At 46.3% G+C, this 16,041-nt stretch overlaps 1 protein-coding gene across 2 annotated transcripts in view; it reads left to right on the top strand.

The window, feature by feature from the left end:
- LOC143786371 (protein unc-93 homolog A-like) overlaps positions 1-16,041 on the top strand; it is a 237,477-nt gene that overhangs the window by 103,967 nt on the left and 117,469 nt on the right. For both annotated transcript variants that reach the window (XM_077275708.1, XM_077275710.1), the window contains one exon: positions 14,179-14,316. In XM_077275708.1, coding sequence (XP_077131823.1) covers positions 14,179-14,316 — 138 coding nt within the window. The remainder of the gene's footprint in view (positions 1-14,178; positions 14,317-16,041) is intronic.

The raw sequence follows: 16,041 nt of genomic DNA, 5'->3' as shown, positions 1-16,041 counted from the left end.
ATGTGTCTCCATCCTGCCGGCGAAACATATTGCATCTTGCTGCTTTCAATAAATATAATTTAAAAAAAAAAAAACTTTCTCCTTACCTGGCTGCGCTCCTGTGGCGATGACCCCTCCAAGCGTTTCAAGCTCGCACTCGCCGGCCAATGACAATGTTGTAATACGCCGGTGGCGTGCGTGCTGACGTCAGCTGTCAGCCTCCAATTGGCTGGCGCTTTATTGCCGTGCGGGCCCGCACAGCGATAGAGTAACTGAACCTGTGTCCCACTGGGGCCGGGAGCAGAAGAGATGGGGCTCAATGTGGTGTCATTAGGATAATCATCGCAATTATCTTGCATGAGAATATACACTAGTGTGAGCGACCCCTATAAGGATATATGCACACGTTGTGGATTTGGCTGCGGATCTGCAGCGGACTTGGCCCTGCGGATTCGCAGCAGTTTTCCATGTGGTGTACAGTACTATGTAAACCTATGGAAAACCAAATCCGCTGTGCCCATGCTGTGGAAAATTCCACACGGAAACGCTGCGGTTTATTTTCCGCAGCATGTCAATTCTTTGTGCGGATTCTGCAGCGTTTTACACGTATTCCATAATAGGAATACAAAGGTGTAAAAACGCAGGTGGAATCCGAACAAAATCTGCATAAAATCCGCAGAGAATCCACGGTGAATCTGCAGGTAAAACGCAAGGGTTTTACCTGCCGATTCTTCAGAATCCACGCGGAAAAATCCGCAGTGGAATCCGCAAAGTGTGCACATATAGCCTCACAGAACAAAGTGGTCCCGTGGCTAGCGATCAGTAACATCATCACTCCTGGTGCCAGCGCACACTGCAGAGCGGCCTGTGCAGGATGCTAACGAGTGACAGACAGTAGGAGGTATCATTCATTTTTTTATCACTTTTTTTTTCATTTCTTTTTTACGTTAATTACATTGGAGTTTTGGTTGCTGACTGCGCAGACTGTGTGACTGGTGTGGTAGTGCAGTGTGCAGTTGAAAAAAACTCACCAGTAAGCACCTAAGCAGTGAAGTGTCTTCTATATGGGAACACTTGTCTTCTGGGTGGCAGCACAGCTCCTGCATTGTGTCCCTGACAGGGGCTGCTGACTGCTGTGCAGCGTTAGGACAACGTCGGTGGTCACTGGTCAGGTGACCGTGTCACATAGGAAGGTCCTGCCGGCTGCCGCTGAACAGCAGCTGCCAGCCCAGGACCCAGTATAAATTATAACCTGGAGCCTGCTGCAGAGTGAGGATGGACGGCCACAGAGGAAGAACAGGAGAACATGCAGAGCGCAGGTCAGGTCAGTATAACACGCCTGACTGCTTCAGCCTCTGGGATTGCAGCCGCTGAGCCGACATAGATAACACAGACAAGGCAGTGCAGCCAGCGCCGCCAGGAAACAACTCACAATTGCAGAACAGATAAGAGACAGATGCACTTATGTCTGCCTCTTCTGCAAAGCAAAGCACTGCCTTGTCCTATTTTAATTGTAAGCAAGCTCCATTGTGGTCATGGAACCAGCAGGGGGCCCTTGGAGGAGCGGGGGCCCCAGGCAGCTGCCTGGTCTGCCTGTGCTTAACGCCGGCCCTGCAAGTCTGTCATTGTTAGTTTGTTCACCGTACTTTATATTTTGTTTGTAACCCCTTCTCATATACAGCAGGATGGAATAAATGGTGCTCTATAAATAAATAAGGATAATAATAATAATAATAATAGTGATAATGTATAGTCAATCCAGGATATGCAGTTCACATGTGGCTTATTGCTGAGACATACACAATCAGCAGACAGATGGTTAATCGCAGAATAGCAGTGATTAATAGGCAAATTGGATACTTACCTGCAGAGAAGATTACACACTGTTGTAGTGATTTATACAGTATGTCTGAACAGAACTAGTACTAACAGAGCAGAGTGAGTTATGAGACATCTGTGAAGCAGAATTGAGAGTGTAACAGCATCAGGATTTACAAGTTTAAACTAGGAAGACATTGCAGGTAGCTAAATAGCAGGTCGAGCTTGCTGACGAGATGTTTAGCCAGCTAAGAGGATAACTGGATAAGCAGGAAAACTGCAGTAGTAGACATGGCAGCTGGATGCAATGTTTACAGAGTATAAACGTGTGTTGCATGATTAACCTTGCACGGATTTGCACAAGGGAATCTGACCTTGAGACAGGACAGGGAGCAACTACTAATTTATCAGAGAAGATAATTATTTTTATTTTCTTAGCTTACATTAAATAGACAATGCTACTTGTTAAAAGAATCAGATCTGTGTTTTCATGAAATGCTACCTTTTTTTTCAAATTGAACTACACACATAGGCAGATTATGGGGTAACGTAGGCATCCGCACGTGGCCCATTGTCAGTGCACATATCTCGAGAGTGAACATTCCTAGTGATGCGCTACCGATGATACAAAATGGTAGCGCAGATACAGGGGAGCTCCCGTCGCCTCTGCTGTGACGTGCCAGCGGGAGTAAGGTGAGTATGTCTGTATGTGTTGTTTTTTTCTTAATGTGTATGGGATATGAAGACTCATATGACTCATATGAGGCTCAGTGCAGGCTTACACTGTATATAGGAGACTATATAGAGCTCATACTGTATATAGAAGGCTATATTGGGGCTCATACTGTACATAGCTAGCTATGTGCGGGCTCATACTGTATATGGGAGGGTATATATGGGGGCTCATACTGTATATAGGTAGCTATGTGCGGGCTCATACTGTATATAGGAGGGGAGGGTATATAGGGGTTCATACTGTATGTAGGAGGCTATATGGAGGCTCATACTGTATATAGGAGGTTATGTGCAATCTGAAACTGTATATAGGAGGCTATATAGGGGCTCATACTGTGTATAGGAGGGTATATTGGGGCTCATACTGTATATAGGAGGCTATATGGGGGCTCATACTATATATAGGATGCTGTAACATCCCTGATGACATCAATGCATGGCTTTCCATCTCCCTTTTACTCACCAGTCCAAGCCATGCTGTGAGTTCTGTCCTCTGCCAGCTCCATGCTGTGTACCTCATGTCTCTTGCCTGCTCTTTGCATACTTCCAGTCTGTTTGCTTAGGGCATCGGCCCCAGCACTTCCTGATTCTTGTAGTTACTGTGTGCACCTTTCTAATGTGTCCCCTTCCAATTGCCAAGAGGCATCAGGTACATAAAGCATTCCCACCCCTAGAGGGATGCCTGAGCAAACTTTCTTCCTCAGTTAGTGTCTTGCTGCTGAGGTGCCAGATCCTGTTTGCTAGTTCTCTCATGTCTCAACTTTCTACCTACCAGGAAGAAGAGGTTCCGATAATTTCATCTTCCATGGTGAGAGTTGACTTCGTCAGGCAAAGAGAAACTTGGCACTCTGGGATTCCTGATATCATGCCTGCCTCATTTTTCCCCAAAGATGTCTTTTGGGCTGGACTGTGTGTGGTCCTATACTCCTTCTGCAGATCATCAGAGGGGGCATAAAGGGGGGTACTGTAACATCCCTGTCAGCATCACTGCATGGCTTCCCATCTCCCCTCTTACTCACCAGTCCAAGCCATGCTGAGAGTTCTGTCCTCTGCCGGCTCCATGCTGGCTGCCTCATGTCTCCTGCCTGCTCTTTGCATACTTCCTAGCTATGTGCTTAGGACTGTGGCCCCGGCACTTCCTGATTCTTGTAGTGACTGTGTGCACCTTCCTAAGGTGTCCCCTGCCAATTGCCAAGAGGCATCAGGTACTTAAAGCATTCCCACCGGGATGCCTGAGCAACTTACTTCCTCAGTTAGTGTCTTGCTGCTGAGGTGTCAGGTCCTGTTTGCTACTTCTCTTGTGTCAGCCACCCAGAGGGGCTTTGTACCCTGGCCTGTACCTGTGTCTCTTGTTTCAGTCACCCAGAGGGGCTTTGTACCCGGGCCTGTACCTGTGTCTCTTGTTTCTGCCACCCAGTGGGGCTTCGTACCCTGGTCTGAGTACTTGTTTCTGTGCCTTGTCCCATTCCTGACCCTGTCTGAACCTAGTACTATGCCTGTGTCTGTTTGTATCCCTGCCTGTAGTCTTTCTTATCCTGCTATGTTTCCTTGTGTTCACTCCTTCTCCTCTTTGATCCGCCTACTTTTCTGCTCTTTGCTCCGCCTCCAGCAGTTCTGATCTTGGCTCCGCCTCCAGCGCTTCTGGTTTTGTCTCTGCCTCCTTCGGTTCTGGTCTTGGCTCCACCACTTGCGGTTCTGCCTTCCATCTGCTCCTTGCTGTTCAGCTCGCTGCTCTCCACTCCGCAATCTTGCGGTCCTGCTCTACTTCCGTTCTGCAACTTGCGGGTCAGGTCCCTACCTGTTCCCATATACCCTCCAGCCTGAACAGGTCCCTACCTGTTTTCATATACCTGCCCATATTCCTGTCCCTACAAAGTCAGTACCTGTCCTGCCAGAGTACCGGCCGTATCCGCCTGTCATGCCCACCTGCCAGTTTCTCAGCCGTTCCCGCCTGCCTGTGTCTCAGCCGTGCCCGCCTGCCTGTGTCTCAGCCGTGCCCACCTGCCTGTGTCTCAGCCATGCCTGCCTGCCAGTGTCTCAGCCTTGCCCCTCTGCCAGTCTTGCCTGTTGCCTGCTCCTGTCCTAGTGTTCCGTCCCCCAGTGGGATTATCAGTCACAGCCAGACACCACCCTGGAGTGGTACCTGGCAGCTAACTGCTGCACAAGCCTGACTTCACCTTCAGAAGCTCCAGTGAACATTAAGGTAGCTGGCTTAGTCATGCCCCTTCCAGGGTAGTCTGGTCTGTGGCACAGTGGGGCCACAATCCCCTCACTCACGCCACCGAGTCAGGGCATGAGCATAACAGTGGCTATGTGCAATCTCACACTGTATATACGAGGCTATATAGGGGCTCATACTGTATATAGGAGGCTATATACAGGCTCACACTGTATATAGGGGCTCATACTGTTTATAGGAAACTATATGGGGGCTTATACTGTATATAGGAGGCTATGTGCAGGCTCACACTGTATATAGGAGGCTATATGAGAGTTCATACTATATTGTATGTAGGGGCCTTTATGGTTGGTCATACTGTATATAGCGGATGTCAGCATACTTAATTCTGCTCAATATAAAAAATAATTATTTTTTATATTATATTAATATTGAGCAAAATGTATTTCAGCCTATTGGTTTGGCCTCCACAATAGTCACCGTCTGTCATATGGCTCCAAAGGAAAATTGATCTCCCACCCCTGCTCTATTATGTATAGCGCCATGTTATGTATAGTGCTTTACATAAGGGAAATATTTGTCGTTTCCGTGGACGAATGTGCAGCTGAGCATCTGTGTGTTAGGCCGGGGACACACTTAACGTATAAAAAAATGGTCCGTTTTTCACGGCCGAGAATCGCACAAATGTTTCAAAAACAGTGATCCGTGTGCAGTGCGAGGATGCGATTTCCTCGCATCAAATGATCCGTGTGACATCCGTGTGACATCCGTATGCCGAGTTTTTCTCGCAAGCTTGCAAAACCGACATCTAATGGATTTATGTGCTCAAATGTTCGGGAAAACATATATACAGTATATATATATATATATATATATATATATATATATATATATATATATATGTCATTGAGACACATATATATATATTCTGTATTTAGATTTCATTCAGCGCGAAATCTGTGAAAAGCCGGTAATTCAATTGCCGGCTTCACATTTCTCCTGCCTAAACCCGACAGGATATGAGACATGGTTTACATACAGTAAACCATCTCATATCCCCCTTTTTTTTGCATATTCCACACTACTAATGTTAGTAGTGTGTATGTGCAAAATTTGGCCGCTGTAGCTGCTCAAATAAAGGGTTAAATGGCGGACAAAATTGGCGTGGGCTCCCGCGCAATTTTCTCCGCCAGAGTAGTAAAGCCAGTGACTGAGGGCAGATATTAATAGCCTAGAGAGGGTCCATGGTTATTGGCCCCCCCCATGGCTACAAACATCTGCCCCCAGCCACCCCAGAAAAGGCACATCTGGTAGATGCGCCAATTCTGGCACTTGGCCACTCTCTTCCCACTCCCTGTAGCGGTGGGATATGGGGTAATGAAGGGTTAATGCCACCTTGCTATTGTAAGGTGACATTAAGCCAGATTAATAATGGAGAGGCGTCAATTATGTCACCTATCCATTATTAATCCAATTGTTTGAAAGGGTTAAAAAACACACACACATGATTCAAAAGTATTTTAATTAAATAAACACACCGGTTGTTTTAATATTTTATTGCTCTCTCAATCCATTTTAAGACCCTCGCTTGGCAAAATAATAAACCCACAAAATACATACCCTCAGATGAACCATCACGTCCCACGAGGTAATCCATCTGAAGGGGTTAAAATATTTTACAAGCAGAAGCTAATGCAGCTGTGCTCCGTGTCTGTAAGCCCTGGCGAATGAAGGAAATGTAGGTCAATGACCTATAGTTACCTTCAGTCGCGGTGATGCGCCCCCTGCAGGTTGTCCTCATATGAGCTCGAGCGTGGGAAAAAGTTCCCAGGCTGCAGTTCATGAGGACATCCACCAGAGGGCACATCACCGCAACTCAATGTAAGTACAGATCACTCAGATTTCCTTTCATTACCCGGGGCTTACAGACACGAGCGAGTGCATTAGCACAGCTCATGGCTGTAAAATAATTAACCCCTTCAGATGGATTACCTCGTTGGACGTGAAAGATCATCGGATGGTATGTATTTTGTGTGTTAATTATTTTGCCAAGCGAAGGTCTTCTGATGGATTGAGAGAACAATAAAATACTAAAACAACCGCTGTGTTTATTTCATTAATATCATTTTTAATAATGTGTGTGTGTCTTTTTTAACCCTTTCAGACAATTGGATTAATAATGGATAGGTGACATAATTGACGCCTCTCCATTATTAATCTGGCTTAATGTCACCTTACAATAGCAAGGTGGCATTAACCCTTCATTACCCCATATCCCACCGCTACACGGGAGTGGGAAGAGAGTGGCCAAGTGCCAGAATAGGCGCATCTTCCAGATGTGCCTTTTCTGGGGTGGCTGGGGGCAGATGTTTTTAGCCATGGGGGGGCTAATAACCATGGACCCTCTCCTGGCTATTAATATCTGCCCTCAGTCACTGGCTTTACTACTCTGGCGGAGAAAATTGCGCGGGAGCCCACGCCAATTTTTTCCGCCATTTAACCCTTTATTTGAGCAGCTACAGCGGCCAAATTTTGCACATACACACTACTAACATTAGTAGTGTGGAATATGCAAAAAAAGGGGGATATGAGATGGTTTACTGTATGTAAACTGTTGTGTATCCGCTTTTTGGGCTCCCCTGGTGGTTGCTGGTGGTACTGGTGACTTGTTTGCACTTTGCTTCTTCTGTTCACCTGCTTCCATCAGTGTTTGGGAGTTTCCTATTTAGCCTTGCTCTCCAGTCATTTCCTTGCCGGTCATCATTGTAACCAGAGCCTTCGGTTGCATGTTCCTGCTACTAGTCTGCTGATCAGCTAAGTGGACTTTGTCCTTTTGTTTTGTACCTTTTGTCCAGTTTGCAGTTTTTGTAATTCTCTGTAGCTGGAAGCTCTTGCGGGCTGAAATTGCCACTCCTGTGTCATGAGTTGACACAGGAGTCTTAAAGTAATTTCAGGATGGTTTTTGAAAGGGTTTTCAGTTGACCGTGAAGTCCTCTTTTGTATCCTTCTGCTATCTAGTAAGTGGACCTCTCTTTGCTAAATCTACTTTCATACTGTATGTCTTTTCCTCTTAATTCACCGTTATTACATGTGGGGGGCTGCTATCATCTTTTGGGGTATTTCCCTAGAGGTAAGCCAGGTCTGTTTCTTCCTCTACCAGGCGTAGTTAGTCCTCCGGCTGGCGCGTGGCATATAGGAAGCCGTAGGTATGCTCCCTGGCTACTGTTAGTTGTGTGGTAGATTTAGCTCACGGTCAACTCGAGTTTCCATCACCCGAGAGCTCGTTCGTTACTTATGTGTTTTTTACGTTCCCTTGCCATTGGGAACCATGACAGTATGACCGGCCTACAAAGTGTTAATTGTTTGGGCTGAAGCAGGAGAAAAAGAAGTGTTGAAAGGAAATTTTTTTTTTTTCTTTCCCTCAGAGTTTTGCTGCCTAGCCCTTAATTGCTGTCTAGCTGCTTCTTACCTCCTCTTAACCCTTGAATGGCTCTGACCTTAGCTGTTTAACATGGATGTCCAGAGTTTGGCTGCAGGTTTAAATAATCTTGCTACGAAGGTTCAAAATTTACAAGATTTTGTTATACATGCTCCTATTTCTGAACCTAAAATCCCTACACCAGAGGTGTTTTCCGGAGATAGATCTCGGTTTTTGAATTTCAAATATAATTGTAAATTATTCCTTTCTCTCAGACCTCACTCCTCAGGAGATCCTGTCCAGCAGGTTAAGATTGTAATCTCTTTGCTGCGAGGTGACCCTCAAAATTGGGCATTTTCATTGGCACCAGGGGATCCTGCGTTGCTCAATGTGGATGCGTTTTTCCTGGCTTTAGGGTTGCTTTATGAGGAACCTAATTTGGAGATTCAAGCTGAAAAAGCTTTGATAGCCCTATCTCAAGGGGAAGATGAAGCGGAGATATACTGCCAAAAATTTCGTAGGTGGTCTGTGCTTACTCAGTGGAATGAGTGCGCCTTAGCGGCAAATTTCAGAGAGGGCCTTTCTGATGCCGTTAAAGATGTTATGGTCGGGTTCCCTGCGCCTACAGGTCTGAATGAGTCCATGACAATGGCAATTCAGATTGATCGGCGTTTGCGGGAGCGCAAACCCGTGCACCATTTGGCGGTATCTTCTGAAGAGACGCCAGAGAAAATGCAATGTGACAGAGTTATGTCCAGAAGCGAGCGGCAGAATTATAGGCGTAAAAATGGGTTATGCTTCTATTGTGGTGATTCTGCTCATGTTATATCGGCATGCTCTAAGCGTACTAAGAAGGTTGACAAGTCCATTTCAATTGGCACTTTACAGTCCAAATTTATTTTGTCTGTAACCTTGATTTGTTCATTATCAGTTATTACCGTGGATGCCTATGTGGACTCGGGCGCCGCTCTGAGTCTTATGGACTGGTCCTTTGCCAGGCGCTGTGGGTTTGATTTAGAGCCTCTGGAAGTCCCTATAGCTTTGAAGGGTATTGATTCTACACCTTTGGCTTGTAATAAACCACAGTTCTGGACGCAAGTGACTATGCGTATGACTCCAGACCATCAGGAGGTGATTCGCTTCCTTGTGTTGTACAATTTACATGATGTTTTGGTGCTTGGATTACCATGGTTACAGTCTCATAACCCAGTCCTTGACTGGAAGGCTATGTCTGTGTTAAGCTGGGGATGTCGGGGGGCTCATGGGGACACTCCTATGGTGTCCATTTCGTCATCTATTCCATCTGAGATTCCGGCATTTTTGTCTGATTATCGTGATATTTTTGAAGAGCCTAAGATTGGTTCACTCCCTCCTCACAGGGATTGTGATTGCGCCATAGATCTGATTCCTGGCAGTAAATTTCCAAAGGGTCGTTTGTTTAACCTATCTGTACCTGAACATGCTGCTATGCGCGAGTATATTAAGGAGTCCCTGGAAAAGGGACATATTCGTCCTTCTTCATCACCTTTAGGAGCCGGTTTTTTCTTTGTCTCTAAAAAGGATGGCTCTCTGAGGCCTTGTATTGATTATCGTCTCCTGAATAAAATTACAGTCAAATATCAGTATCCGTTGCCTTTGCTGACTGATTTGTTTGCTCGCATAAGTGGGGCTAAGTGGTTCTCTAAGATTGATCTTCGTGGGGCGTATAATTTGGTGCGAATTAAGCAGGGGGATGAGTGGAAGACCGCATTTAATATGCCTGAGGGCCATTTTGAGTATTTGGTAATGCCTTTCGGCCTTTCTAATGCACCTTCTGTCTTTCAGTCCTTAATGCATGATATTTTCCGGGAATATTTGGATAAATTTATGATTGTGTACTTGGATGATATTTTGATTTTTTCTGATGACTGGGAGTCTCATGTTCAGCAGGTCAGGAGGGTTTTTCAGGTTTTGCGGGAGAATTCTTTGTGTGTAAAGGGTTCAAAGTGTGTTTTTGGGGTTCAAAAAATTTCATTTTTGGGGTATATTTTTTCCCCTTCTTCTATTGAGATGGACCCTGGCAAGGTTCAGGCTATTTACGACTGGACGCAGCCTACTTCTCTGAAGAGTCTCCAGAAATTCTTGGGCTTTGCTAATTTTTATCGTCGATTTATAGCTGGTTTTTCTGGCGTTGCTAAACCTCTGACGGATTTGACCAAAAAGGGTGCTGATGTTGCCAATTGGTCCCCTGCTGCCGTGGAGGCCTTTCGGGAGCTTAAGTGCCGCTTTTTGTCTGCCCCTGTGTTGCGCCAGCCTGATGTTTCTCTTCCCTTTCAGGTTGAGGTCGATGCTTCTGAGATCGGAGCGGGGGCGGTTTTGTCGCAGAAAAGTTCCGACTGCTCAGTGATGAGACCTTGTGCGTTCTTTTCGCGAAAATTTTCGGCCGCCGAGCGAAACTATGATGTTGGTAATCGGGAGCTTTTGGCCATGAAGTGGGCATTTGAGGAGTGGCGTCATTGGCTTGAGGGTGCCAGACATCAGGTGGTAGTTTTGACTGATCACAAGAATTTAATTTATTTGGAGTCTGCCAGGCGCCTGAATCCTAGACAGGCACGTTGGTCGTTGTTCTTTTCCCGGTTTAATTTTGTGGTCTCGTACTTACCGGGTTCTAGGAATGTGAAAGCAGATGCTCTTTCTAGGAGTTTTGAGCCTGACTCTCCTGGGAATTCTGAACCTGCTGGTGTCCTTAAGGATGGAGTGGTTTTGTCTGCTGTCTCTCCAGATTTGCGAAGTGCTTTGCAAGAATTTCAGGCGGATAGACCTGATCGTTGTCCGTCTGGTAGACTGTTTGTTCCTGACGAGTGGACCACTAGAGACATCTTTCGCTATCCATAATGTGTTCCATCGGTCGTTGTTGCGGAGATATGAGGTACCGGTGTTTCCTTCTACTGAACCTCCTGCTCCTGTGCTGGTGGAGGGTGAATTGGAGTACGTCGTGGAGAAGATCTTGGACTCCCGTATTTCCAGACGGAGACTTCAATATCTGGTTAAATGGAAAGGCTATGGTCAGGAAGATAATTCTTGGGTAACTGCCTCTGATGTTCATGCCTCGGATTTGGTTCGTGCCTTTCATAGGGCTCATCCAGATCGCCCTGGCGGTTCTTGTGAGGGTTCGGTGCCCCCTCCTTAAGGGGAGGGTACTGTTGTGTATCCGCTTTTTGGGCTCCCCTGGTGGTTTCTGGTGGTACTGGTGACTTGTTTGCACTTTGCTTCTTCTGTTCACCTGCTTCCATCAGTGTTTGGGAGTTTCCTATTTAGCCTTGCTCTCCAGTCATTTCCTTGCCGGTCATCATTGTAACCAGAGCCTTCGGTTGCATGTTCCTGCTACTAGTCTGCTGATCAGCTAAGTGGACTTTGTCCTTTTGTTTTGTACCTTTTGTCCAGTTTGCAGTTTTTGTAATTCTCTGTAGCTGGAAGCTCTTGCGGGCTGAAATTGCCACTCCTGTGTCATGAGTTGACACAGGAGTCTTAAACTAATTTCAGGATGGTTTTTGAAAGGGTTTTCAGTTGACCGTGAAGTCCTCTTTTGTATCCTTCTGCTATCTAGTAAGTGGACCTCTCTTTGCTAAATCTACTTTCATACTGTGTATGTCTTTTCCTCTTAATTCACCGTTATTACATGTGGGGGGCTGCTATCATCTTTTGGGGTATTTCCCTAGAGGTAAGCCAGGTCTGTTTCTTCCTCTACCAGGCGTAGTTAGTCCTCCGGCTGGCGCGTGGCATATAGGAAGCCGTAGGTATGCTCCCTGGCTACTGTTAGTTGTGTGGTAGATTTAGCTCACGGTCAACTCGAGTTTCCATCACCCGAGAGCTCGTTCGTTACTTATGTGTTTTTTACGTTCCCTTGCCATTGGGAACCATGACAGTAAACCATGTCTCATATCCTGTTGGGTTTAGGCAGGAGAAATGAGAAGCCGGCAATTGAATTACCGGCTTTTCTATAGAACACCGCTGCGTATTTCTCGCAATGCACACGCATGGTCCGTGTATAATCCGATTTTTTTCGCGCACCCATAGACTTGCATTGGCGAGTCTCGGCCGAGATACGCTGACAATCGCAGCCTGATGCGAGTTCCCTCGCATCCGAAATACAGTGGAGAAAATATTGGATGATGGGAGCTGGACCATAGATTAACATTGGGCCGAGTGCTATGCGATATTTTATCGCATAGCACTCGTCCGTATTACGGTCTAGTGTGACCCCGGCCTTACTCGCATTAACTATCACATGATCTATCAAAACGAATCATGTGACATGTCATGTGAATACATTAGGTACCTGGGTGGGGAGCTGACTTTTAAACTGCCCGGGGCCTTGACCTTAATCCGTCCCTGACTCCACAAGTGATTTTATTGTAATTTTGCAACAGTTTTTTTTTTTAGCATAATTTGAAAAAAATCTGCAGATGTAAATCATATAGGTACAGTCATTATGTGTAAAGCATGTCATACTGTTTGCATTAGTAATAGTAGTTCTAGAAATGTTTTTGAAAAACGTTATTTACAAAAGCTGTGACTAATTTTGTTAATTAAAAAGTTGGAAGTCAGGCCGCATCCTAAATAAATAACGTCTCTATGGACAACAGGGTGCCCGTCCACACCAGGGGATCCATCCCAGTATAAAGTCCAAATGCAAAAGAAGAAACGGACAGCACCACAGCAATTGTGACAGAACAGCTTACGTGTTTATTCTGCCATCTGCAACGTTTCGGTCCTGAGACCTTTATCAAGCATAGTGAAAAGACCATATAACCACCATTATATACCATCTGACCCAACCCATCAATTAACTAGTAACCAATGGGGTAGCCATGTGCAATTAGAAAAAACAACATTAAATATAACAGACATATACACAGTAAAAAACAATAAACAATAACCAGCCCTCTGTATATACTAACTACTAACATAGTTCAACTTACTCTGATCGTTCTCTACTATTGAATTGCGCCCATAAATCCACATAAACATCCCCAGAGTCCATGGTGTAAACACCAATCGCACCAATCAGAGCATAGCATCAGTGATTGCCATAGCAGCATGGGAGTGTTCCTAGCGGTAACAGTCCAATCGATTCTCCAGCTCTCGCATCATGTGACCGCCAGCTCCCCAGCATGCAATGTTCAGCAGTCCACCAATCCAAGGAGTGATTTCTCCAATGAGTACGCCCACTCATGTCCATCACTGTGCGCACATCATCGGCTTACAGGAATCTTATGCGCATGTCACAGATCCGAAATTACAACACTACACCGGTGCGCACCTTTGATCCTGGTGTAGTGTTGTAATTTCGGATCTGTGACATGCGCATAAGATTCCTGTAAGCCGATGACGTGCGCACAGTGATGGACATGAGTGGGCGTACTCATTGGAGATGACACGTCGAGAAATCACTCCTTGGATTGGTGGACTGCTGAACATTGCATGCTGGGGAGCTGGCGGTCACATGATGCGAGAGCTGGAGAATCGATTGGACTGTTACCGCTAGGAACACTCCCATGCTGCTATGGCAATCACTGATGCTATGCTCTGATTGGTGCGATTGGTGTTTACACCATGGACTCTGGGGATGTTTATGTGGATTTATGGGCGCAATTCAATAGTAGAGAACGATCAGAGTAAGTTGAACTATGTTAGTAGTTAGTATATACAGAGGGCTGGTTATTGGTTATTGTTTTTTACTGTGTATATGTCTGTTATATTTAATGTTGTTTTTTCTAATTGCACATGGCTACCCCATTGGTTACTAGTTAATTGATGGGTTGGGTCAGATGGTATATAATGGTGGTTATATGGTCTTTTCACTATGCTTGATAAAGGTCTCAGGACCGAAACGTTGCAGATGGCAGAATAAACACATAAGCTGTTCTGTCACAATTGCTGTGGTGCTGTCCGTTTCTTCTTTTTAATTTTGTTAATTGCCCATATAAGAGCAGTGTAACACACAATTTCTGGAAATTATATGTTTCTTTACTATCAAACAATTTATTATTATTTTCTTTTGTTACAGCAGTATCTGATAATATAAGTCACACTTACTGCGGAGCAAATAACTGTCCCGTGTTCACAGTTGAAATTAGCAATGCCACATCATCAGATTCTGGAATATCAGACAACCTGCATTATACTCTAATGGGCATTTATACAGGTAAGTGTCATTATAACAAATAGTATTTTAAAAATATCAGGAAATAATATTCAGACAATGTCGGGAAATGCATATTTCTATTTCCATATAAATAACAGAAATACAATAAATAAAAAAGTGCCTGACATACCTGCATGCCAAAAATCAGATTCTCCAGATAGACCCCATTACAGTCATTGGCGTCTATTTGATTTCTGTCATGGTGTCAGGCATTTACTAGACAAAATTGCACAGAAACACCTGCTGACAGTCAGGACTCCTAACAGAAGAGAATGCAGATTTATTGTGACTAAAGAGACAATTAACCCATAACAAAAGATATCATTACATCTGTAATAGTGCAAACTAATTAACTGTCACATTAGTTGCCATGAAGAAAATACATTATCATGAGTGCAGTGAAGTAAAAAATAAACTAAAATTGCTACATTGTCAATATTACACTAAAAAATTTTTTAACAGCAATGAAAAGCACAATTTCATCAATTGTAAAAGTAATTAAAAAAAAAGTGTTTCAAAATACGAAAAAAAAATGTTCATACAAATAAACTAAAACATTTGATTGTACAAGTGTTATATAAAGACATTTTTAGTATCAGACTTCATAATAGTATCTAATATATAATTGCCTAGAATACTACTTCCTGCAATTTGTGCCAACTTCCGTGGCTTTGTCCGGAGCTAATGTCCGGAGCTAATGTCCGGAGCTAATGTCCGGAGCTAATGTCCAGAGCTAATGTCCGGAGATAAGTGACGTCACCAGTGTCCTACACCCAGGCAGAGCACAGGGGCCCCAGGCAGCATATGGGGCCCCAGGCAGAGCACAGGGGCCCCAGGCAGCATATGGGGCCCCAGGCAGAGCACAGTGGTCCCAGGCAGAGCACAGGGGCCCCAGGCAGCCTATGGGGCCCCAGGCAGAGCACAGTGGCCCCAGGCAGAGCACAGGGGCCCCAGGCAGCATATGGGGCCCCAGGCAGAGCACAGGGGCCCCAGGCAGCATATGGGACCCCAGGCAGAGCACAGTGGCCCCAGGCAGAGCACAGGGGCCCCAGGCAGAACATGGGGCCCCAGGCAGAGCACAGGGGCCCCAGGCAGAGCACAGGGGCCCCAGGCAGCATATGGGGCCCCAGGCAGAGCACAGGGGCCCCAGGCAGCATATGGGGCCCCAGGCAGAGCACAGTGGCCCCAGGCAGAGCACAGGGGCCCCAGGCAGCATATGGGGCCCCAGGCAGAGCACAGTGGTTCCAGGCAGAGCACAGGGGCCCCAGGCAGCTTATGGGGCCCCAGGCAGAGCACAGTGGCCCCAGGCAGAACATGGGGCCCCAGGCAGAGCACAGTGGCCCCAGGCAGAGCACAGGGGCCCCAGGCAGAGCACAGGGGCCCCAGGCAGCAAATGGGGCCCCAGGCAGAGCACAGGGGCCCCAGGCAGCATATGGGGCCCCAGGCAGAGCACAGTGGTCCCAGGCAGAGCACAGGGGCCCCAGGCAGCCTATGGGGCCCCAGGCAGAGCACAGTGGCCCCAGGCAGAACATGGGGCCCCAGGCAGAGCACAGGGGCCCCAGGCAGAGCACAGGGGCCCCAGGCAGCATATGGGGCCCCAGGCAGAGCACAGTGGTCCCAGGTAGAGCACAGGGGCCCCAGGCAGCCTATGGGGCCCCAGGCAGAGCACAGGGGCCCCAGGCAGCATATGGGGCCCCAGGCAGAGCACAGTGGCCCCAGGCAGAG

Source organism: Ranitomeya variabilis, chromosome 7 (genome assembly GCF_051348905.1).
Source record: "Ranitomeya variabilis isolate aRanVar5 chromosome 7, aRanVar5.hap1, whole genome shotgun sequence".
Taxonomy (NCBI): Eukaryota; Metazoa; Chordata; class Amphibia; order Anura; family Dendrobatidae; genus Ranitomeya; species Ranitomeya variabilis.
This window is presented reverse-complemented; position numbering and strand designations above follow the sequence as displayed.